This window comes from Sinocyclocheilus anshuiensis, unplaced genomic scaffold, assembly GCF_001515605.1.
Source record: "Sinocyclocheilus anshuiensis isolate Anshui unplaced genomic scaffold, SAMN03320099.WGS_v1.1 scaffold393, whole genome shotgun sequence".
Classification (NCBI taxonomy): domain Eukaryota; kingdom Metazoa; phylum Chordata; class Actinopteri; order Cypriniformes; family Cyprinidae; genus Sinocyclocheilus; species Sinocyclocheilus anshuiensis.
In genome coordinates this window covers 1,886,663-1,904,443 of record NW_015536501.1, presented here as the reverse complement: position 1 = coordinate 1,904,443, position 17,781 = coordinate 1,886,663, and the positions used below count along the sequence as shown (strand labels likewise).

Genomic DNA, 17,781 nt, shown 5'->3' with positions numbered 1-17,781 from the left:
ACAAGGACAGATATTACAATACGGCGAGGATAATAAACCTCAAGAAACCTTCGAATCATTTGAGCTTTGATTATAGCTGCAGGATAGAGAAGGATGTCCAAGAGAGGAGTGTTTACTCCAGAACACTAATGCACTGCTCAGTCACACTGAGCTCCAGTGAGGAGACTTGGCCGCAGTCCTTCCAAATGGCTTTAACATGCCCTGAAAGTTGGCTAATGGAGGTTTAAGTTTATAAATCTCATACTGAAGAGTTAGTTTAAATCGAACAAGTGTCCTCGTTCTGATACAAACAGGATAAATCCCAAAATGAAGCGGCTTGAAAGCATGGAGACAACAGGCATGGCAACACGAAAAAGGGGCTTTTATTTCTGAACTGTTTTTATAAGCAGTCCAACACACATGTTCCTAGCTGTTCTAAAAAACAAAAACAAAAGAAATTAATTTTAATAACAATTATCATTCATTGAATAATATTATCAATAATTATTATAACCACCATCATCATCATCATCATCATCATAACCATAACGGTAATAACCCCAGACAGTAGTATTTGCGTTTGTTTGTGGCACATGAAAAAGAGTTTCGGTTGACTGTAAACCCGGATACTCGACAGCTCCGTGCTCTAGGTAAACCAACGGGACTAGCTCCCCGACCAGACAATAAATATGAAAGAGAGCAAGAGAGACCAGTATTAAACCAACAAAAATAATAATCTGTAACTCGTAGGTACAATATCTAAACTTTTATGTGCAAGATCTGAGCTGATTCTTCACCACAAATAGTTGAACGCACATCGAAACCGATCCCTTCCCGAGTCAATTTTTTTGTGTCTACGTCGTAAAGTCTTTTAAATAAACCTAAGCTCATTTGTTTTCATTTCATATACACATATATACTTAGATTTTTGTTAGCATGTTTTTCTTTTTTTCCTTCCTATCAATCGCCCTCTTGCGTTTCGAAACCTGCGTTCGCCCACACACAAAATTCACCGCTACGGAACAGACACACAAGCAATTGAATGAAGCAAACACTGACGAAGTGACTGAAAAGCTACCGTTAAAATAAAATATAAAACCCCTGAATAAAACATGGATATTTAGGACTGGCGGAGGTGCCACCCTTTTTTTGAGAAATGGGCTAGCAGTTTCAAAACACGATACCGGCCGTCGCCGGTCAGTAGCTTTGAGGCATATCGTCAATGACGTCAGATCGTTTGCCTCGCGGCCCACTTGTTCCACGTCACCTGAATTTGGTCACATTTTTGTACCCTTTCTCAAACTCGCCGCCACTCGCTCATTAAAACGTACCAATTTTAGTCTCGGAAACAGCTGGCGAGCATCGTGCAAGCTTTTCAATGGTTCAAGGACATTCTCCTACAGTCGTTTGGCACATTTTTTTTCGTCAGCTCATGAAGCGTGGTGGAAAAAGTGCAGTGATATATATTTCAAAACAAGTAATTTTGGTTTCAAAATAAAACCCTTGAACGGCACCCTCAGGATGGCACCTCCCCAACACTTAAAGGCTACAAAAACTGATCGACTCCCAAAACCCTGCGATTTCTGCAGAGCACCGCATGCAAATCACTCGAAATGCACCGAATGGAGTCGTAGAAAAAGAAAATTACTGCATGGAAAAAAAAAAGAACCTGAATGAAGAAAACACTCCTTTAAAATCACCTCATGCCTGTTAAGCTGTGCTTGTTTTTCCATTCCACAAAAAAAAGACCAAAATAAATGCACATAACATACTCCAAAAAATATGTAATCTATAGAAATCTGCATTTGCGTCACATTCAAAACAATATAAAAATTTAAACTATATTTAAATCAAGCCTTACAACAAACGGTTTTAAGTTGTCTCTCCTTCCGCGATCCAAGCAGCCCACCTTTCTGAACACCTGCGAGCACAAGTGTCCTACTATCATCATACTGAATAACGGTCTGCCTGCCGTGAATGGATAATGGCGAAACACACGAGAGACAGACAGAAGACCTCCTCGCACCTCATTATGAGATAAGCCATCCGACTCTCCACTCTCACACCGATGGTCCTAAAAGAGGCGCGTACGCACAGTTCTCAGCCTGAGGTTTGCACACGCCCGCCGATTGATTGACAGATGTGAACCCCGCCCACCCCCAAGCTGAGACATAGGGACAAACACAGACAGGCAGAGACAGAAATTCGCCATATATGCAAACATTGTCAAGAAGATTATACTGTAGATGCACAGAGAAAGGATTCATATATACAGTCGGATAAAAGACTCCAGGGATGCTGCTGCTGTTTTTTTCTTTCCAAGTGGTCCCTCTAACCGAGACACCATGCATCGTCAACCGTCCATTGGCGTCCTTGAACGCGATTGGAGGTCTGCAGTTCAGTTTTTATTCTGTGCGTTCTGTTTCTAACACTGTTCTCGGGGTCCGTTCACAGGGAGATGGAGGGGACGCGGCCTGGACTCGAGGAATTCTCAGGTGTCTCAAGTCGAACGTTTATTTCATTGGCACTTTTTGCACTTCTGTGGGTTTAGGGGGAGGGGTTGAGTTTGTGTCTTAGCAAACGTCCAGCCACGTTCCTACCCATTGTGTCAAGCAGCGTAAATCACTCCACCCACGAACAAACAAACAAAAAAGAGAAACAAAAATACATTCAAGGTGAAAGAAAACAGTTCTTCCTGGTGAAAATATCGGGGAATTTCCTTTAAAGCGACAACACCTACTTTTTGCATCGTGTACACGCACAAGTACACACACTTAATGCACGTGAGCAACCCAACCAAGTTTGGTGTTTACAAGGGCTGAGCACCAAAAAAAAATAAAACAGAAAGAAAAACGCTCCCTAATTTTTACACTGTACGTAGTCCTCTGAGAGCTCAAATTGGATGTGCACAACACTCGCCGTTGCAGTTCGTTCAATCCGTCAGCGAATATTAAGGAAGTGTCGAAGAATTCTGTACTTTACAAGTTCATCCCGAAGGTCGGGTGCCACAACAGTCCACAAATCAGAGTCCGTTTAGCATAAAACGGCATGCATGCCATGCGCCCACTATGTTGACAAAGTGGTCCAAAGCATATGCTTCAAGAATGGCAGTCAGTGAGGTGGCCTTGGCGTTCCCACAAAGGACATGAAAGACAACGGGAGTGATATCGTTTAAGCCATCGTTTTTTGAGATTGTTTCCATTTGATTAGATCTCTCAGGCCGCATGGCTCTAGTTTCCCTCTAGCAGAGGTACTGATACTGTCCGGCTCTAGTACACTGCCACTTTAAAGAGAAGCTCCAAGTGGACATTGTTACAGCAGAGGCCTCTTTCTTTGCTAATATACGAGCATGCCGGCGTGTTCAAGGAGAACGTGGGGATCACAGAAGGAACGACATGCTCACAAAAGGGGCGAAGTATCCCAGCCTGCTCCACTGGTCAAAAAGAGGTCCCAGATTCAGCACTGGCATCACCGATTGTTCTTTAACATTATCCTGGAGTGACACCCAGCCCAGGAACTGTGTGTGTGTGCATTTGATTGACGAACAGTTGAGGAACAGCAGGGCCGTGCAGCAGAACCTTCCGAGACGGACCATATGGCAGCTCGCTGTGCCGGTTGGGAAGCCTAATGGTACTGGACAAGCGTTTTGCTGGGAGAGAGAGAGTGTGAGAGCATGTGCCTGTGTGTGTCGATGAAGAGGATGGAGAGGAGTGGTGGACAAGGGCGGCGGGAGGTGGGCGGCTCACAGGCCGTTGCTGTTGCGGTGCGCGAGTGGAGGTTTGGACAGTTCCACCACATTGGTTCGCCCCTTGCCAATGACTTTGGGGGCACGACGCAGCAGCTTCTGGGCCTCTGTGAACGCTTCGGTGAGCTCCTTCTTCCACTGTACGAACTCTGGGTCGCTCTGTGAGAAGTAAAATAACATTAGCAATTCAGTCTCAGCTGCTTTATGATTTTTTTATATATCAAGAACTTTGAAAACGCTAGTGAGCTACCTAGTCAGCACTTTTGGATGCAAAATTTAAAATACTGCAGAAAATGTCTTTCTTTTGTGGATAAGGCAATACCAGACTGCATTGTGAAAGCCACTTCATGGAGTTAAATTAAACTATATTTTATTCAATGTATTTTGCACCAATATTTTGGTATGCTTTTGTGCCTAGAGTATCATTAGCATGCAAAAGTCAAACTGGATTGGAATCAATCGAGCTTAAGGCTCGATGTGAGAGATATTTGTATGGCATGAGCTGCCCATAAAAACCATTTCAAATCAGCATATTATGAGGTTTAATTTCAGATTAATGTTCACTAAGGTCTGCAAAAAAAAAAGATGGGAAAAAATATTTCCCACAAAACAGACTCAAAAAGATAAAGGAAGTTTTCTAGAACAGAAGTTCACAGCAGCACACACAGAACCCACAGAGGCCCTGCTTTTTTCTGCACAATCCATCTTTATTGGATTATCTAGTCAATTAAATATTTAAATTTAATATCACACATAAGAACTCCATAAAGGCTGTGTATTACTTTTTCTGAAAAAGTAGGAAGTAACACAAGAGCAAACATAAGGGAACACATGGGAAGTTTGGGCAACATGACCAAAAGCATATACTGTGGTACTGGTACTGTGGTTATTTATTTATTAAAAAAAAAACATAAATAAATGAAAAATAAACAACCATGTTGTCATGGCTTGCTTTTGCATAATCCAGTAAATTAAATAATTTAATTTTATATGATCATATATAAAATACATAATAGAGGCAAGGATTTAGCTCTTCTGCCTTATATTTGCGATTAAAACCAAAGATTTATTTTCTTTTGTGAGAAAAAAAGACCATAAAATAACAGTAACAAACACTAGGTACCATTTATTATTAATTGTACAAAGAGAAAGGAAAACTTGAAATCGCATCATATGACCCCTTTAATTATATTAATCTCAATAAATTTTACATTATCGTGTATAAGCAGACCGCAGGGGCGGTGCTTTACATTTTCTGCCTTATTTTTGTGACTGAAACCAAAGTTCTCTTTTCTAAGAAAAGCAAGGCCATAAAATAACAGTAACATTCGCTATGTAATATTTATTATTAATTGTGTATTATTATTGATTACAATATTGAATCTCATATATGATATTATTTAAATAGTAAATGTGTGAATTTGTTAAAATTGAATTTTTTATTTATTTTTACATTAACTCATGTATTAATTTATAATAAAACACAAGAGTTTGAAAAAGAGGCATAGGGAACAATAAAAGTGAAGCAAGATCATGCAAGAAAAGGGGAAGAGGGAATCCCTCGACGAGACTGTGAGAACAGCATGAAGGTGCCCTACCTCGCACTGCAGGACAAACTGTTTCCCTCCTTTGATCCTCAGCAGGATGCACTTTTTGTCCTTGATCTGCGTCTCCTCCACGGTCACGATCTGCTCCATGGTCAGCAGGTTTTGCTGGGGGGGAGGAAAGACTAATTAGTGCGTTCCTGTAAGAGTCTTCTCACAGACTATCCTACTGTGTTCAAGAGGAACACTCCATGCTACCTGCTAGCTCTGTATGGCTGGGATTTTACCCTATGCTTGAGGTATACGCATCTATCGGCGTCATTTACACTGTGGTAGAAATTCTAGAGGTTGTCTGGGGCTACGAGGGAGCAAAGACACGGATGACAAGCTGTTCTTGTACTCAATGAGTCAGTGGTGGTACAGCGGGCCGCAGACACAGCATCTCATGTAACCGTCTGATCGCGGATACCCGATTCCCATCAGACTGGAGGATAATGGAAGTAATTTCACTTCTGTACAAATGTTTTCCCTCTAAATGACACGTACCACATTCAGTCTGGTTTCTAAAGACCTTGATTTAAAGTGCGCTTCTGTGTGAAGACTTAGACATCCAGTGTTTTTTCCTAAGAAGCATTTTGTTCACTGTTCGGCTGCAAGAACATGAAACGATTTTCAAATAACACTGTATAACAACATAAAGCTAGGGATGCACAGATCAATTTTATGAAATGACAAACAAATGAATTCTATGTTTATATCCATGTTATATATATATATATATATATATATATATAAAACAAAAATTGATCTGTGCATCCCTAGCTTTATATACATATATATATATATTCTATGTTTTATATATATATATTTTTTATACAGTATATATAAAATGGCATTGATAGTAGTCAATTAAAATGCTTAATTTTAAATTAAAATTTAAGTAAAAATAAAATAAAAATAAATAAATAAAATAAACATTTGTTAATTTTTTCCAGCTGTTAGAATAGAAAATTATTTTAAATACACTATATTACAACATAAAAAACTAGGAATGTACTGATTATTACAGTGTTATATTATTACATAATATAACATATACTAAGGTTGGGCTGTATGATCAATTTTATATTACTGTAATTATACAACAATATTTATTTTAAATATTAAATCACCATGTCACAATGGCTACTTCTGTATAATCCAGTGAAATTAATATTAAATTAAAAACAATAATAATATTAACAAGTTTTATTTGAAACAGACAGGATGGGTGCAACACTGACCATACATAAAATTAATTAATGAATGAATGGTGTCTGACATAAGTTCAAAAACATTATAGAACTTTAAAATCAAATAAATAATGAATGAATGACAATTAAAGCCAAACTGGCTCTCTAAAATTGAGAAAACAGAACAACTACAATGTAGTCAAGTATAAGCATCACTGCTTGCAAATCTGACTTGCGAGTGGCCTCCCTTTCCATCCGTTTCCATACATCTCCTCTCCAACATGTTCCACAGGAAGTGCATTTACCCTTCAGATCGAAGATTCAGGGACTCTGGGAGTTAAAAATGCAGGAAACTGGCAAAATCTGCACTTCTTTATCTTAGTTACAGATCAGGGCAGAAACTCTCTTGCCCCAGGGAACCTGCAGTGACCTACTTCTACATTACACAGATCTGAGCGCAAACGCTTCCTCCGGATGGGAGAAGACTGAGGTTTGGTTCAGCAGTGGAAAGAAGCAGAGGATATTAAAAGGAGAGGTGGGTGTCTCAATGGTTTAGGCTGCAGGTGAACCTGCGTCACTATGGGAATTTCGGAGCAGGGTGGAGGACGATGTAGGGTTTACATAAAGTGATGTGATTCCTCCTTGCCTTCTTCTTAGAATTTTTATCAAAATCTTGATATTTCCTGCTCTGCAATGAACAATGAAATTTAAAGGAGAGGGGGAATCAGCTAAAATGCACCAGACTCACCTTGAATTTACGTTTTTTTAATGTTTTAGTCCAATGTTCCTACAGCGTAGGGACACACAGGCATGTTCATTCTCAAAAAAAAAAAAAGGCCTTTTAACCCTTTATACAGATGCTAAGAGCAAACAAAACACACAAAAACACTCACCCGAGACTCTCCTTCACCTCTCCACTCGACGCGGTTGGGGAACAGGTAGAAATATCGCCGCTGCCACTGTGTCAGGAAGGGATTTCCTAGCTTTAGCATGTAGCCGTGCATGATACAGTCCTTCCCCAGCGCATAGTCTGCACAAACACCACAGACACACGCAGTCACATAACACTCAATGCCATTTTGGAATAATTGCATTAACTTCAAATTCAGCATCTTTGGGACATTCTCATTCATATTATATTTTTTGTAAAGAAAGTCACATTTGGAAAGAGATGACAGTGAATAAATGCTGGGTCATCAATTCTTTTAACTCTCTCTCAGATTTAACCCACTTGAATTCCTGTTCACGACTCCCGTGCTCGTATCCTGGGGTCATGACGCAAACGATTAACTCTGTGTTTGCTAAATTACACTGGCTTTTTCAGATCTATTTCTGACCCTCGCACAGTCGGTCATGTGATGGGTTCTGTGTCTTTCCCTTGAGGGAAGCATGTGGCACCAGCACTGCATGAGAAGTACATAGGGTTCAGGCCTCTCCTCGAGGTCGCTGACGGAACTGACGCTGGACCCGTGAAAGCCGATTAGCTGACGTCAGTCCGGGCCTTTAATTCATGCTGGAGAATGTAGCACTACCGTAGCAGAGGCCATTTTCTTCTCTCTGCACCACTGTGTGAAATTACTGCTTGTCAATTCTGTAGTTTCTACCAGAAAACATTATCTTTTGGACCGGCTTAAAACATGGGTAAATGACCGGGTGCTGCAGACGACAAGATGCCTGGAGCGGCCATTCATTAGGTTTCGTGACCTTCTGGAAGTCCAAAATACAGTCAGAAAATGAGAGTCTGATGAATAAGAGCAAACAGGATGTTTACAAACAGCATTTTGCAACCAGCTGTTCTGTGTACATTGCCATGACACCTCTCACTAGTCACAAATGTTGTGTATATGAAAAGATTTCTCTAAGAAATATAATCTTCTAAATATCTATTCACTGCACAGGAAGCGCTGCTATACATATATGTTAGCTTATTATTGGACAAATTTCACAAAGCAGTATCGGGGCTATATTTCAAGATTCAAAACCAAATACTTGGCTATAGATAAAAAAAACTAACTATAAAATATACAAAATTAAAAATAATTAAATATAAAAAAATATTACAGTTACACTTTCATTCAAAGTTTGGGGTAAGAATTAAAAAAAAAAAAAAGATATACTTTTAAATACATTCTTTTAGCTCTAAATTGATCCAAAGTGACAGTAAAGTCATTTATAATATTACAAAATAATTTTTTAATTATGCTGTAAATGCTGTTCTTTTGAACTTTCTTTTCAAAGAATCCTGAAACAAATCTGCATATTATTAGAATGATTTCTGAAGGATCATGTGACTGGAGTACATGAAGACTGGAGTAATGATGTTGAAAATTCAGCTTGCAATTACAGGAATAAATTAAATTTTAAAATAAAGTAAAATAGAAAACAGTTATTTTAAATTGTAATAATATTTCACAATATTACTGATTTTACTATGTTTGATCCAATAAATACCAGCCTTTATAAACAAACTTTAAAAAAAAACATTAAAAATTGCACTTACCCAAAACTTTTGAATGACAGTGTATATCAAAACATAAATAGTACATAAATACATAAAATCTAAAATAATATTTGAATAATAAGCCATCATATATTAATGCGAATTGGGGGGGGGGGTTTGCAGAATAAATACAACAATTTATGTGCTGTGTCTCACCCTCTTCATGGCCCTGCTGCTTGTTTTTGGCCCGCTTGCGCGCCTCGTTCTTATCCGTGTCGCTATTGACGGCATCATACACCGTCTCGGCCACCTCCTGCTGCCAGCGCTCAGAGATCACCAGCGGAAAGTTCTTATAGAGCTCCTGATCACTGTCAAGCAGCTGAAAAGGAGAGGGACAAAGACTACAATTACTTTCAATTCAGACAGTCTCATCTTGTCTAAGTGGGCAGAGATAAAGTTGCAATGTAGACCAGACTTTATGCTAGAAGTCAAATTCTGGCTATTAGGGAGTCATTTAACATGCTCACAGCATAGTGGAAAAGTCCTCCAGTTTTTAAAGCATGAAACACAAGCTCAAGTGCTCTTAGATTTTATACGGTTCTCTCAGTGCTGGACGCAATCTAGGCTCCACTTAAAGACCTACTAAGTAGTCCACTTTGATGGTCACTGAGCTGAAGCAAGGACATCAGCCTTGAGCACCAAGTGGAATAAGTGAAAAGTTTGGTCCCACGGTTACTGGTTTTTACCTTAATTCCCTTGGTGTCCTCCTCGTCGAAGGAGCCGATGTCAAAGGCGTCTGCAGCGTTGACTTCTCCTCTGGGGGGAATGAGGGGTGGGGGGTACTGCAACCAAACAAAAGATGCAGAGAAAAAACATTCAAAATTAACTAGTTCATCTTGCAAAATGATGGACGATTATAAAACTGATCATTTAAAAATTTTGATTATATACATTATATAACAGCATAATGAGTCTGACTCAATTACGATTACATGAGTGTTCCCAGCAAGATCTTTTGGCGTGATTTGTTACTGTTACTGATTTGTTTGGCATGAAATTTTCTGTACAGCAACATGGGTAATGTAATTTTTCAACACAAACTTAATATATATTAAAATAATGTGAATGGATGCATACACCATTGAATTACAATCTCTAAACTCACAGTAAGTCTTTCTTCAAAGGTTATTAAGTTATCATTTAAAATCAGTTGTCCTATGGATAAAATGAATGGAGCTTTTACTTGTAGAGCCTGACTGTTTCACCCCACAAGCTCAATGACCTTTTATGTCAGAAAACTATTATAGTCCTCATAACACAGAGATCTACAGATTGTGCACACTAACGGGAACACTGCTCACAGGAAGTGATTTGAGGTCTGACAGTAATTGTCTTATGAAAATGTATCATTGAAGGCTTGGCTTTGTGCTTTGATGCTGGTTCCAATGGTGCTGTAAAGGGAATGAAATTAGAGTCACAACTTCCTAGAGAGGATTTTAGTATGCTAACAGCCACTGTCAGCACTCTAACACTCTCCGCGATGATGTTCATCTAAATTAATTCCTATTAAAGCAGCACCACTAAAAAGAAAAAATCTGAGGCTTGCTAATCGATTGCTGAATGACTAGTTCATCATCTGGACTCTAAATCAGATCAGTTATAAATTGCAATTACACAAAACCTCTTATTCTATCAGAGTGTATGATACGAGTACTTCAACAGGGCTGATACCGAAAACAAGGTCGAAGGTCTCACCTTCTGAAGATAGACCTGCTGCCAATCGATTCCCTTGAAGAACACATGCTCCTTTACCTCTGACGCCCTACAGAGCATAAAAGAGATCACATTCAAGTCAAATACTTTTGTAAAGTGCTTTTCACACAACACATTGTTTCACAGCAGCTTTACAGAAAATCATGATGTTGATGTTTCTAAAATCTTAACATTTGCATGTCTTATAGTTGCATTTAGCAGATTAGAGCTGGACAATAATATAGTTTGCATGCTGCAATGATAATACAGTACAAATCGCATTACATGAGTATATTGTATGTAAGCAGATAAAGTTAGACATACTTGTATATCAAACTTTATTTAAAGAGATGGGTGATAATGTAGTTAGTTTGCAACAAAAATAAACTGAGATTTGCTACATAGATATAGCTATAAATTGCTTTGCATGAGTATATTGTATGTATCCAGGAAAAATAGGGTGTATTATCAACTATCACCACTTTTGACCAGCAGGTGTCAGCAATTCAGAACGAGCTGCAAATAATTCCCAGCATGTCCTTCTGTCTTTTATAAGTTTAAAAGATTTAATTCAGACTGTCACTTCATTTGGACAAGTGGCATCAAAAACATTTTTTTTTAATTTGGATAGTTCACTACAAACCAAATACACATCTGATAAAATGTCTAAGTATTACAGATTTTGACTTACCCCTGTCCTAGACACCCCAATCTTTTGGCGACGTCTCGTTGTAAGAGTCCTTCCAAGAGGGACTTGAGCTCAGGTGAGAAGGAGTCAGGCAACTCCACATTCTGATGAGAGAGAAGGAACAGGAAGCGGCTCATGAGCTTGACTGATATCTCGTTAAACATGACTTTATGCCATGTCGGCTGGTGTTTGACTTTCACGTGATGTTTGCTTTTGTTTCATTAGCTTTCCCCATCAGTTACACTGAACATTCATTAGTAAAATGCAAATATGCTGGAACAGCAAACGTTCCAGTAGCCATCTAGATCAACAGAGCATTAACAGTACAGAGTGCTTAGCAGTATTTAAATATCCTCACAATCATACAAATGAATGTGAGGACAACCAAAACAATTCTCTTACGTAATAGGCAGTGCCAACTGCACATTCAAATCAAGGTCAACGTTCACCAAAGTCACAGTAAATGCAGACAAATAAACTTCACTCAGTTCAGGCTGTCAGGTACATTCACCATAACACTGAACTAAATAACAGGGCATTGCATTATAGATGCTAAGGTTTTCTGAGTGGTAGCTTGTTGCTGTACTTGCGAGTGTGTTTGAGTCAAAAGAGTCCAGCTTCAAGTCTCAACAATATTCTGGTCTTTAGTTCCTCACTCAATGCAAAATGTACTGTATACAGTACTGTTCCAAAGTTTGGGGTCAGTAAGATTTCTTTTTGATACGTATATACAAGGAGGACACCTAAAACTGATTTACGACAGTAAATACATTTAAAGGGGTCATAGGATGCCCATTTTTCACAAGTTGATATCTGGGTGGATTTTTATCATTATAGGGTGGTTGTGTACACACACTGCCAACACACATTTCAGTTCAAACAACTTGTAAAAGTGCATGTAGCATTATATGACCCCTTTAAAATGTTATAAAACATTACAGTTTCAAATAAATGTTATTTTGAACTTTCTCTTCATCAGAAAACCCTGAAAAAAATGGTTTCCAAAAAACATTAAGCAGTACAACTGTTTTCAACATTGATGATAATAAAAAATTAAATTAAGCACCAAATCAGCATATCAGAGTGACTTCTGAAGGATCATGCTACACTGAAGACTGGAGTAATGGTGCTGAAAATTCAGCTTTGCATCACAGGAATAAATCACATTTTAAAATATATTCAAACAGACAATAGTTATTTTAAATATTTCATAATATTTCACAATATTACCATTTTTACTGTAAATCCTTACCTTACCTTTTTACCTTCTAAATCCTTGACTAATGAAATTTGGAGATAATTTTCCCTGTGAGGTTGGCATCCAAAAACAAACCTTAATAGCTAAATTGTGCCAAAATTGCTCTGCGTCCACTGAACAGCTTTTATTTCACCAGGATTAAAAAAAAAAAAAGATTTACTTTTGGAAATTATGAAAAAAAAGACCTCTGAACACTCAGTCTTGGCCCATAATCTCTGTGTTCCAGTTCACAAACAAAACACGATCATCTTGCTGGTCAGAGGAAAACTGTTTAACGTCTCTGCTGGGTGAACATCTGCTTGGAAATTGAAAGCTTTTTCTGCCGATTTCTGACTAGATTTTTCATGGGCAGCAAAATAAAGTCTGACATGTTTCTGAGCAAGCTATTTGATACTCTAACGAGAATAAAAAATACATTCATAACTGACATTTGCATTGACTTCATCCGCTAAGTTGCACAATGTATTTTTGGACTGGGGCTGCTTTTCCTTTTAATCAAAACAAGATGTCTCAGAAAGTAGCACAATTTTGCCTTGGGATCATTGACGCCTAAGTAGGCAGCTCAATTGTGTCTTCATTTTGAAGGGAAACCACAAAATCAGCATTAAAAACAAGTGACTTCCTTTCTAGTGACTGTACAACAGTCAAGAGCGTGGCAGCTCGATGAGGACTAAATTACTGTGATGGTTGAGAGGAGGACAGTAAATGCAAAGCGTGGATGCAAATTCCTCTCCATTAGCTTTCTCTTGTTAAACAGTGGGTGTAAACGCACAGGTGCTGCTGTGATGAAATGTTCCCTCTTCACTTACATGGAAAGCTGTGGCTCATTTATCCATCTCCTGTTTCACAGCACTATCTGTTAATCACCAGTTTGAACTGTTACAGCATTTGTAAATAAGATTCAATTGAAGTCTTTAAAGCTATAACTAAGAACTGGGTGGTTGCTAAGATCTTCTAGGTAGTTCCTGGCCTAATTTTTTGATGGGATTTTTCATCCTGCACCAAGAAACTTAAATCAGAGCACTCTCATATATACGTGATCATGTGTGAAGGTACATAAAGACAAACAACAGAGAAAGACGCCGCTTTGGTTTCTCACCATGGTAAGAGTCATGCGGTCGATCTCATGTTTGTCTTTGGTCTTGTGCTGCCTGAATGGACTGTGCCTGCAGAAGAGAAGAAACTGAGTTCACGTAACTAAATACAAAATGCTTAGCCTCGCAACGTCATAGAGAAGACACACATAGTGATTTAGCAGTGACATGTAGGCGGGAGGGGGGTTTCCATGAGAGTTCGAAAAAGTTTCAATCTCAGTCACTGATCGTGAGACACAAGCATTTGTGACCCTGGACCACAAAACCAGTCTTAAGTAGCAAGGGTATATTTGTAGCAATAGCCAAAAATACATTGTACGGGTCAAAATGAACGATTTTTCTTTTATGCCAAAAATCATTAGAATATTAAGTAAAGATCATGTTCCATGAAAATGTTTTGTAAATTTCCTACTGTAAATATATCAAAACTTAATTTTTGATTAGTAATATGCATTGCTAAGGACTTCATTTGGACAACTTTAAAGGCGATTTTCTCAATATTTAGATTTTTTTGCACCCTCAGATTCCAGATTTTCAAATAGTTGTATCTCTACTAAATATTGTCCTATCCTAACAAACCACACATAAAAAAAAAACTAGTTTAAATACTAAAATAGAAGAATAAAATAAACAAAAATATAAAAAAAAGATAAAAATTATTAAAAAAACTAGTCAAATTAAAATGATAACTGAAAATAAAAAAATAATAATTAAAATTTATTTATATTTACACACACATACACACATTTATGGAAGGGATTATGCATGGCTAGCTGTGCATGAAACTATTTTAATGCACGACATGGAGGCCAAGAACCACCTGACGCGAAATCGTTTAATGCACAGCTAGCCATGCATTATCCCGTTTATACCTTCATCATTTTCCAGCATTGACAAGTTAAAGCTGTTATTGTTTGCAGTGCAACATTTGACCAGATGGGTAAAAATGACAGAAAATGAGAGTTGTGTGTGTTACCCGCGTCTATCCACAAATCCACTAAACTGTTTAATTTCTTCAAAAACAGTGATTTTACCACCTTGTTGCTGAGGAATATAATGTAGCTATCTAGAATCTAGGATATTTTTTTAATGAAAGTCGCGGGGAAGTGCTGACAAGTTTCTGTGTGTGCACAGCGCAATCTGCGATCTCCAACCTCTCTCTCTCTGTGTGTGTGTGTGTGTGTGTGTGTGTGCATCAATTAAAGCAGCACATTAATATAGAACGGTGATTAAACTGACTTGGAACTACCTGTGCATTAAAGGGTTTTGATGCACACCTGCCAGCCAGTCAGAATCCAGTATTCAAACAGACCATTGTATAAATTAAAATAAATCACCACACATACATTGCATACACAAACGTGGATATAAATTAAAATGATAATGCTTGAAAAGATTACAATTATATATATTTATAATTAAATTATCACTAAAATGGTATTTAAATTTAAATTATATATATATATATATATATATATACACACACACACACACATGCATATATATATATATAAATTATATAATTTTATATAATTAATTTATAAAATCATATAATTCATTTATATATATTGATAAATATATACATGTACATCGAGTATATAGAATACATATAGAATTCATGTTTTTTGTTTTGTAAAGTTTAAAAAAAATAGTGTGTTTCCAAGCCTGTTCTGACCCGCTTCCATTCTGCTTTGAAGTGCGTATGACACTCAGTGGAAAGACATGCCCCAGACTCCTCCCCCATTACACCCCCTCCCCACTCTCTACCTAGCAACCGTTTCAGTGGTCTCCACCCCCACTCTCGGTGTCTTTCTTCTCTATGATGTCTGCTCCTGACCTCCTACTTCCAAACCCCTGACATTTAGACTTTACACTCCACATCAAACAGGTGAGAAACACAGACAGAGACTAAAAGAGAGAGAGAGAGAGAGAGAGATAAAGAATTCATGAGCGGGCCGCTGCAGAGGGCGGTCTTACCCTCGCAAGAGTTTGAACAGCATGCAGCCCAGAGAGAACCAGTCGGCGCTGCTGTCATACGCTGTTCCTTTCTGCAGAACCTCAGGTGCCATGTAGCCATGAGTACCTCTGCAAACACAGCAATTAATTCACATTAAATTCAAAGCGTACACACAGCCCTCAGGCTGAGCACACACTGACTGTAAACACAACAAAGCTCATTCTCATACATAACACAAACAGATAAACAACTGCTACATTACACACAAAAGGTTTTCCATCCTCTCTCTGACCCTTTGCATTTACCAGGATGTTTTCGCTACTGTGCTTTTAAGATTGCACTGTCTATATTTAAGAGAGAACATTTCATAAATAAAACTGTCCAGGCCCTTTGAATGTGAAATGAGCATTGAATTGGTGTTGACATGTAAACTTGGGTGTCATATGTTAAAATGGTCACGGCTATGATGTCATATCCACAACTTGCTTTCAGTGCATGAGACAGAGGTTTGGTTTGAAAACATCAGTTTGTCTGAATATTACACCACCATTCAAAAGTTTGGGGACAGTAAGATTTCTTTTTAGAAAGAAATTCATATTTTCTATTCAGCAGGGACATAATAAATTGATAAAAAAGGAAAGCCAGTTATAATATAATTTTTTTTTTTTTTCAACAAATCCTTGTTCTATTCAAAGAACTAAAAAAGTAAAAACTTTTCAGCATTGATAATAATAATAAATGTTTCTGCTGCATCAAATCAGCATATTAGAATGATTTCTGAAGGATGTGACACTGACAATTCAGCTTTGCCACCATAGGAATTAAGTACTTTTTAATATATATTAAAATATTAGTTCATTTAAATTGTAAAAATATTTCACAATATTAACGTTTTACTGCATTTTTGATCAAATGAACTTTTGAACAGTAGTGTACACTGAGGTAATTAAAAAAAATACTTAATTGTCCCCTTCAAATGTGAAATGTTTCTAAAATAAAAAACCCATTGAAATAATAATAAATAAAGAGATTCATTACAACAATTCAGATGAAAGGACACTGAAATAACCCTAGCCAAAACAATGTATGCGAAAATGTGAGCGCAAACACTGTATGCATGTATAACGTGACTGCTTATATGAAATTCGTTGGTAAAAGCATTTGTATACATGCACAGAGAAAACAGATTAGACCGTGGTATAAGATTCCATAACTGACTGCAAAAAAAAAAAAAAAAAGAAACGCTGCAATATGCACGAGTATGAAACAACAAACAGCTTGTGTATGCTCAAAGAAGCATCGTCAGAGAACAGAAGCAACCACACCTTCCCCAAACAACAGACACTTTTATTTTGCACTAATAAAAGATAAGGTTTTGAAGCTTTGTGAAGAGGAACTTACACGCTGGCGTGAGGCTTCTTTTTGGAGAAATCGCAGGCCAGGCCCAGGTCAGAAATGCGAACATGTCCGTGTTCGTCTAAGAGGATATTTGCAGGCTGTGAGGAACAGAAAGTGATGTGGAGATTAGGACACCGTCCAACAGTCCAAAAAAAATATTTTTAAGAGCCTGATAAAGAACAGACTGTCTTTTTGTAAGCAACATCTACAAAAACAGCATCACTGTGATTAAATGGAGTACATTTAATGAGAAAAAACAGCAAGTGTAAAACTTTCTGTGGAGGAAATTTTATTTTTTTATCTGAAATATTAAAGGGGTCATATAATGCGATTTCAAGTTTTCCTTTCTCTTTGGAGTGTTAAAAGCTGTTCGTGAATAGATAAGATCCCTAAAGTTGCAAAGACTAAAGTCTCAAACCCAAAGAGATGTTCTTTATAAAAGTTAAGACTGGCCCACGCCCTCCTAAAACGCCTCGTTTAAACACGCCCCCACATGTCTACGTCATTGTGTGGGAAGATTTGCACAACACCGCCCAAATGTTCACGCACAGAAAGAAGGCTTAACTTTATTGTTGCTGCCACCGCCGCCGCCATGTGGAGACGCCGTGTGTTTCATTGTGAAAGCGAAAATGCTTTGTTTGGCCTTCCAAAAGAGGACACGACTAGAAATCAGCGGTTAAGTTGTATTTACAAC

The 17,781-nt window shown here is 37.9% G+C and overlaps 1 protein-coding gene across 2 annotated transcripts in view; it reads right to left on the bottom strand.

Annotated features, from left to right (window-relative positions):
- Positions 1-344: 344 nt before the first annotated feature.
- The window catches only part of grk3 (G protein-coupled receptor kinase 3), a 54,418-nt gene continuing 36,981 nt past the window's right edge, over positions 345-17,781 (bottom strand). The window contains exons 12-21 of one of the 2 annotated variants that reach the window (XM_016487536.1): positions 17,091-17,185; positions 15,710-15,817; positions 13,738-13,804; positions 11,384-11,484; positions 10,696-10,762; positions 9,687-9,782; positions 9,157-9,319; positions 7,394-7,530; positions 5,323-5,436; positions 345-3,883 (exon numbers count right to left, since the gene is read on the bottom strand). In XM_016487536.1, the coding sequence (XP_016343022.1) occupies positions 3,722-3,883; positions 5,323-5,436; positions 7,394-7,530; positions 9,157-9,319; positions 9,687-9,782; positions 10,696-10,762; positions 11,384-11,484; positions 13,738-13,804; positions 15,710-15,817; positions 17,091-17,185 (1,110 nt within the window). In that variant the 3' untranslated portion in view covers positions 345-3,721. Of the gene's footprint in view, positions 3,884-5,322; positions 5,437-6,672; positions 7,288-7,393; positions 7,531-9,156; positions 9,320-9,686; positions 9,783-10,695; positions 10,763-11,383; positions 11,485-13,737; positions 13,805-15,709; positions 15,818-17,090; positions 17,186-17,781 lie in introns of those variants that run through there. The other variant, XM_016487546.1, reaches the window with a different exon arrangement.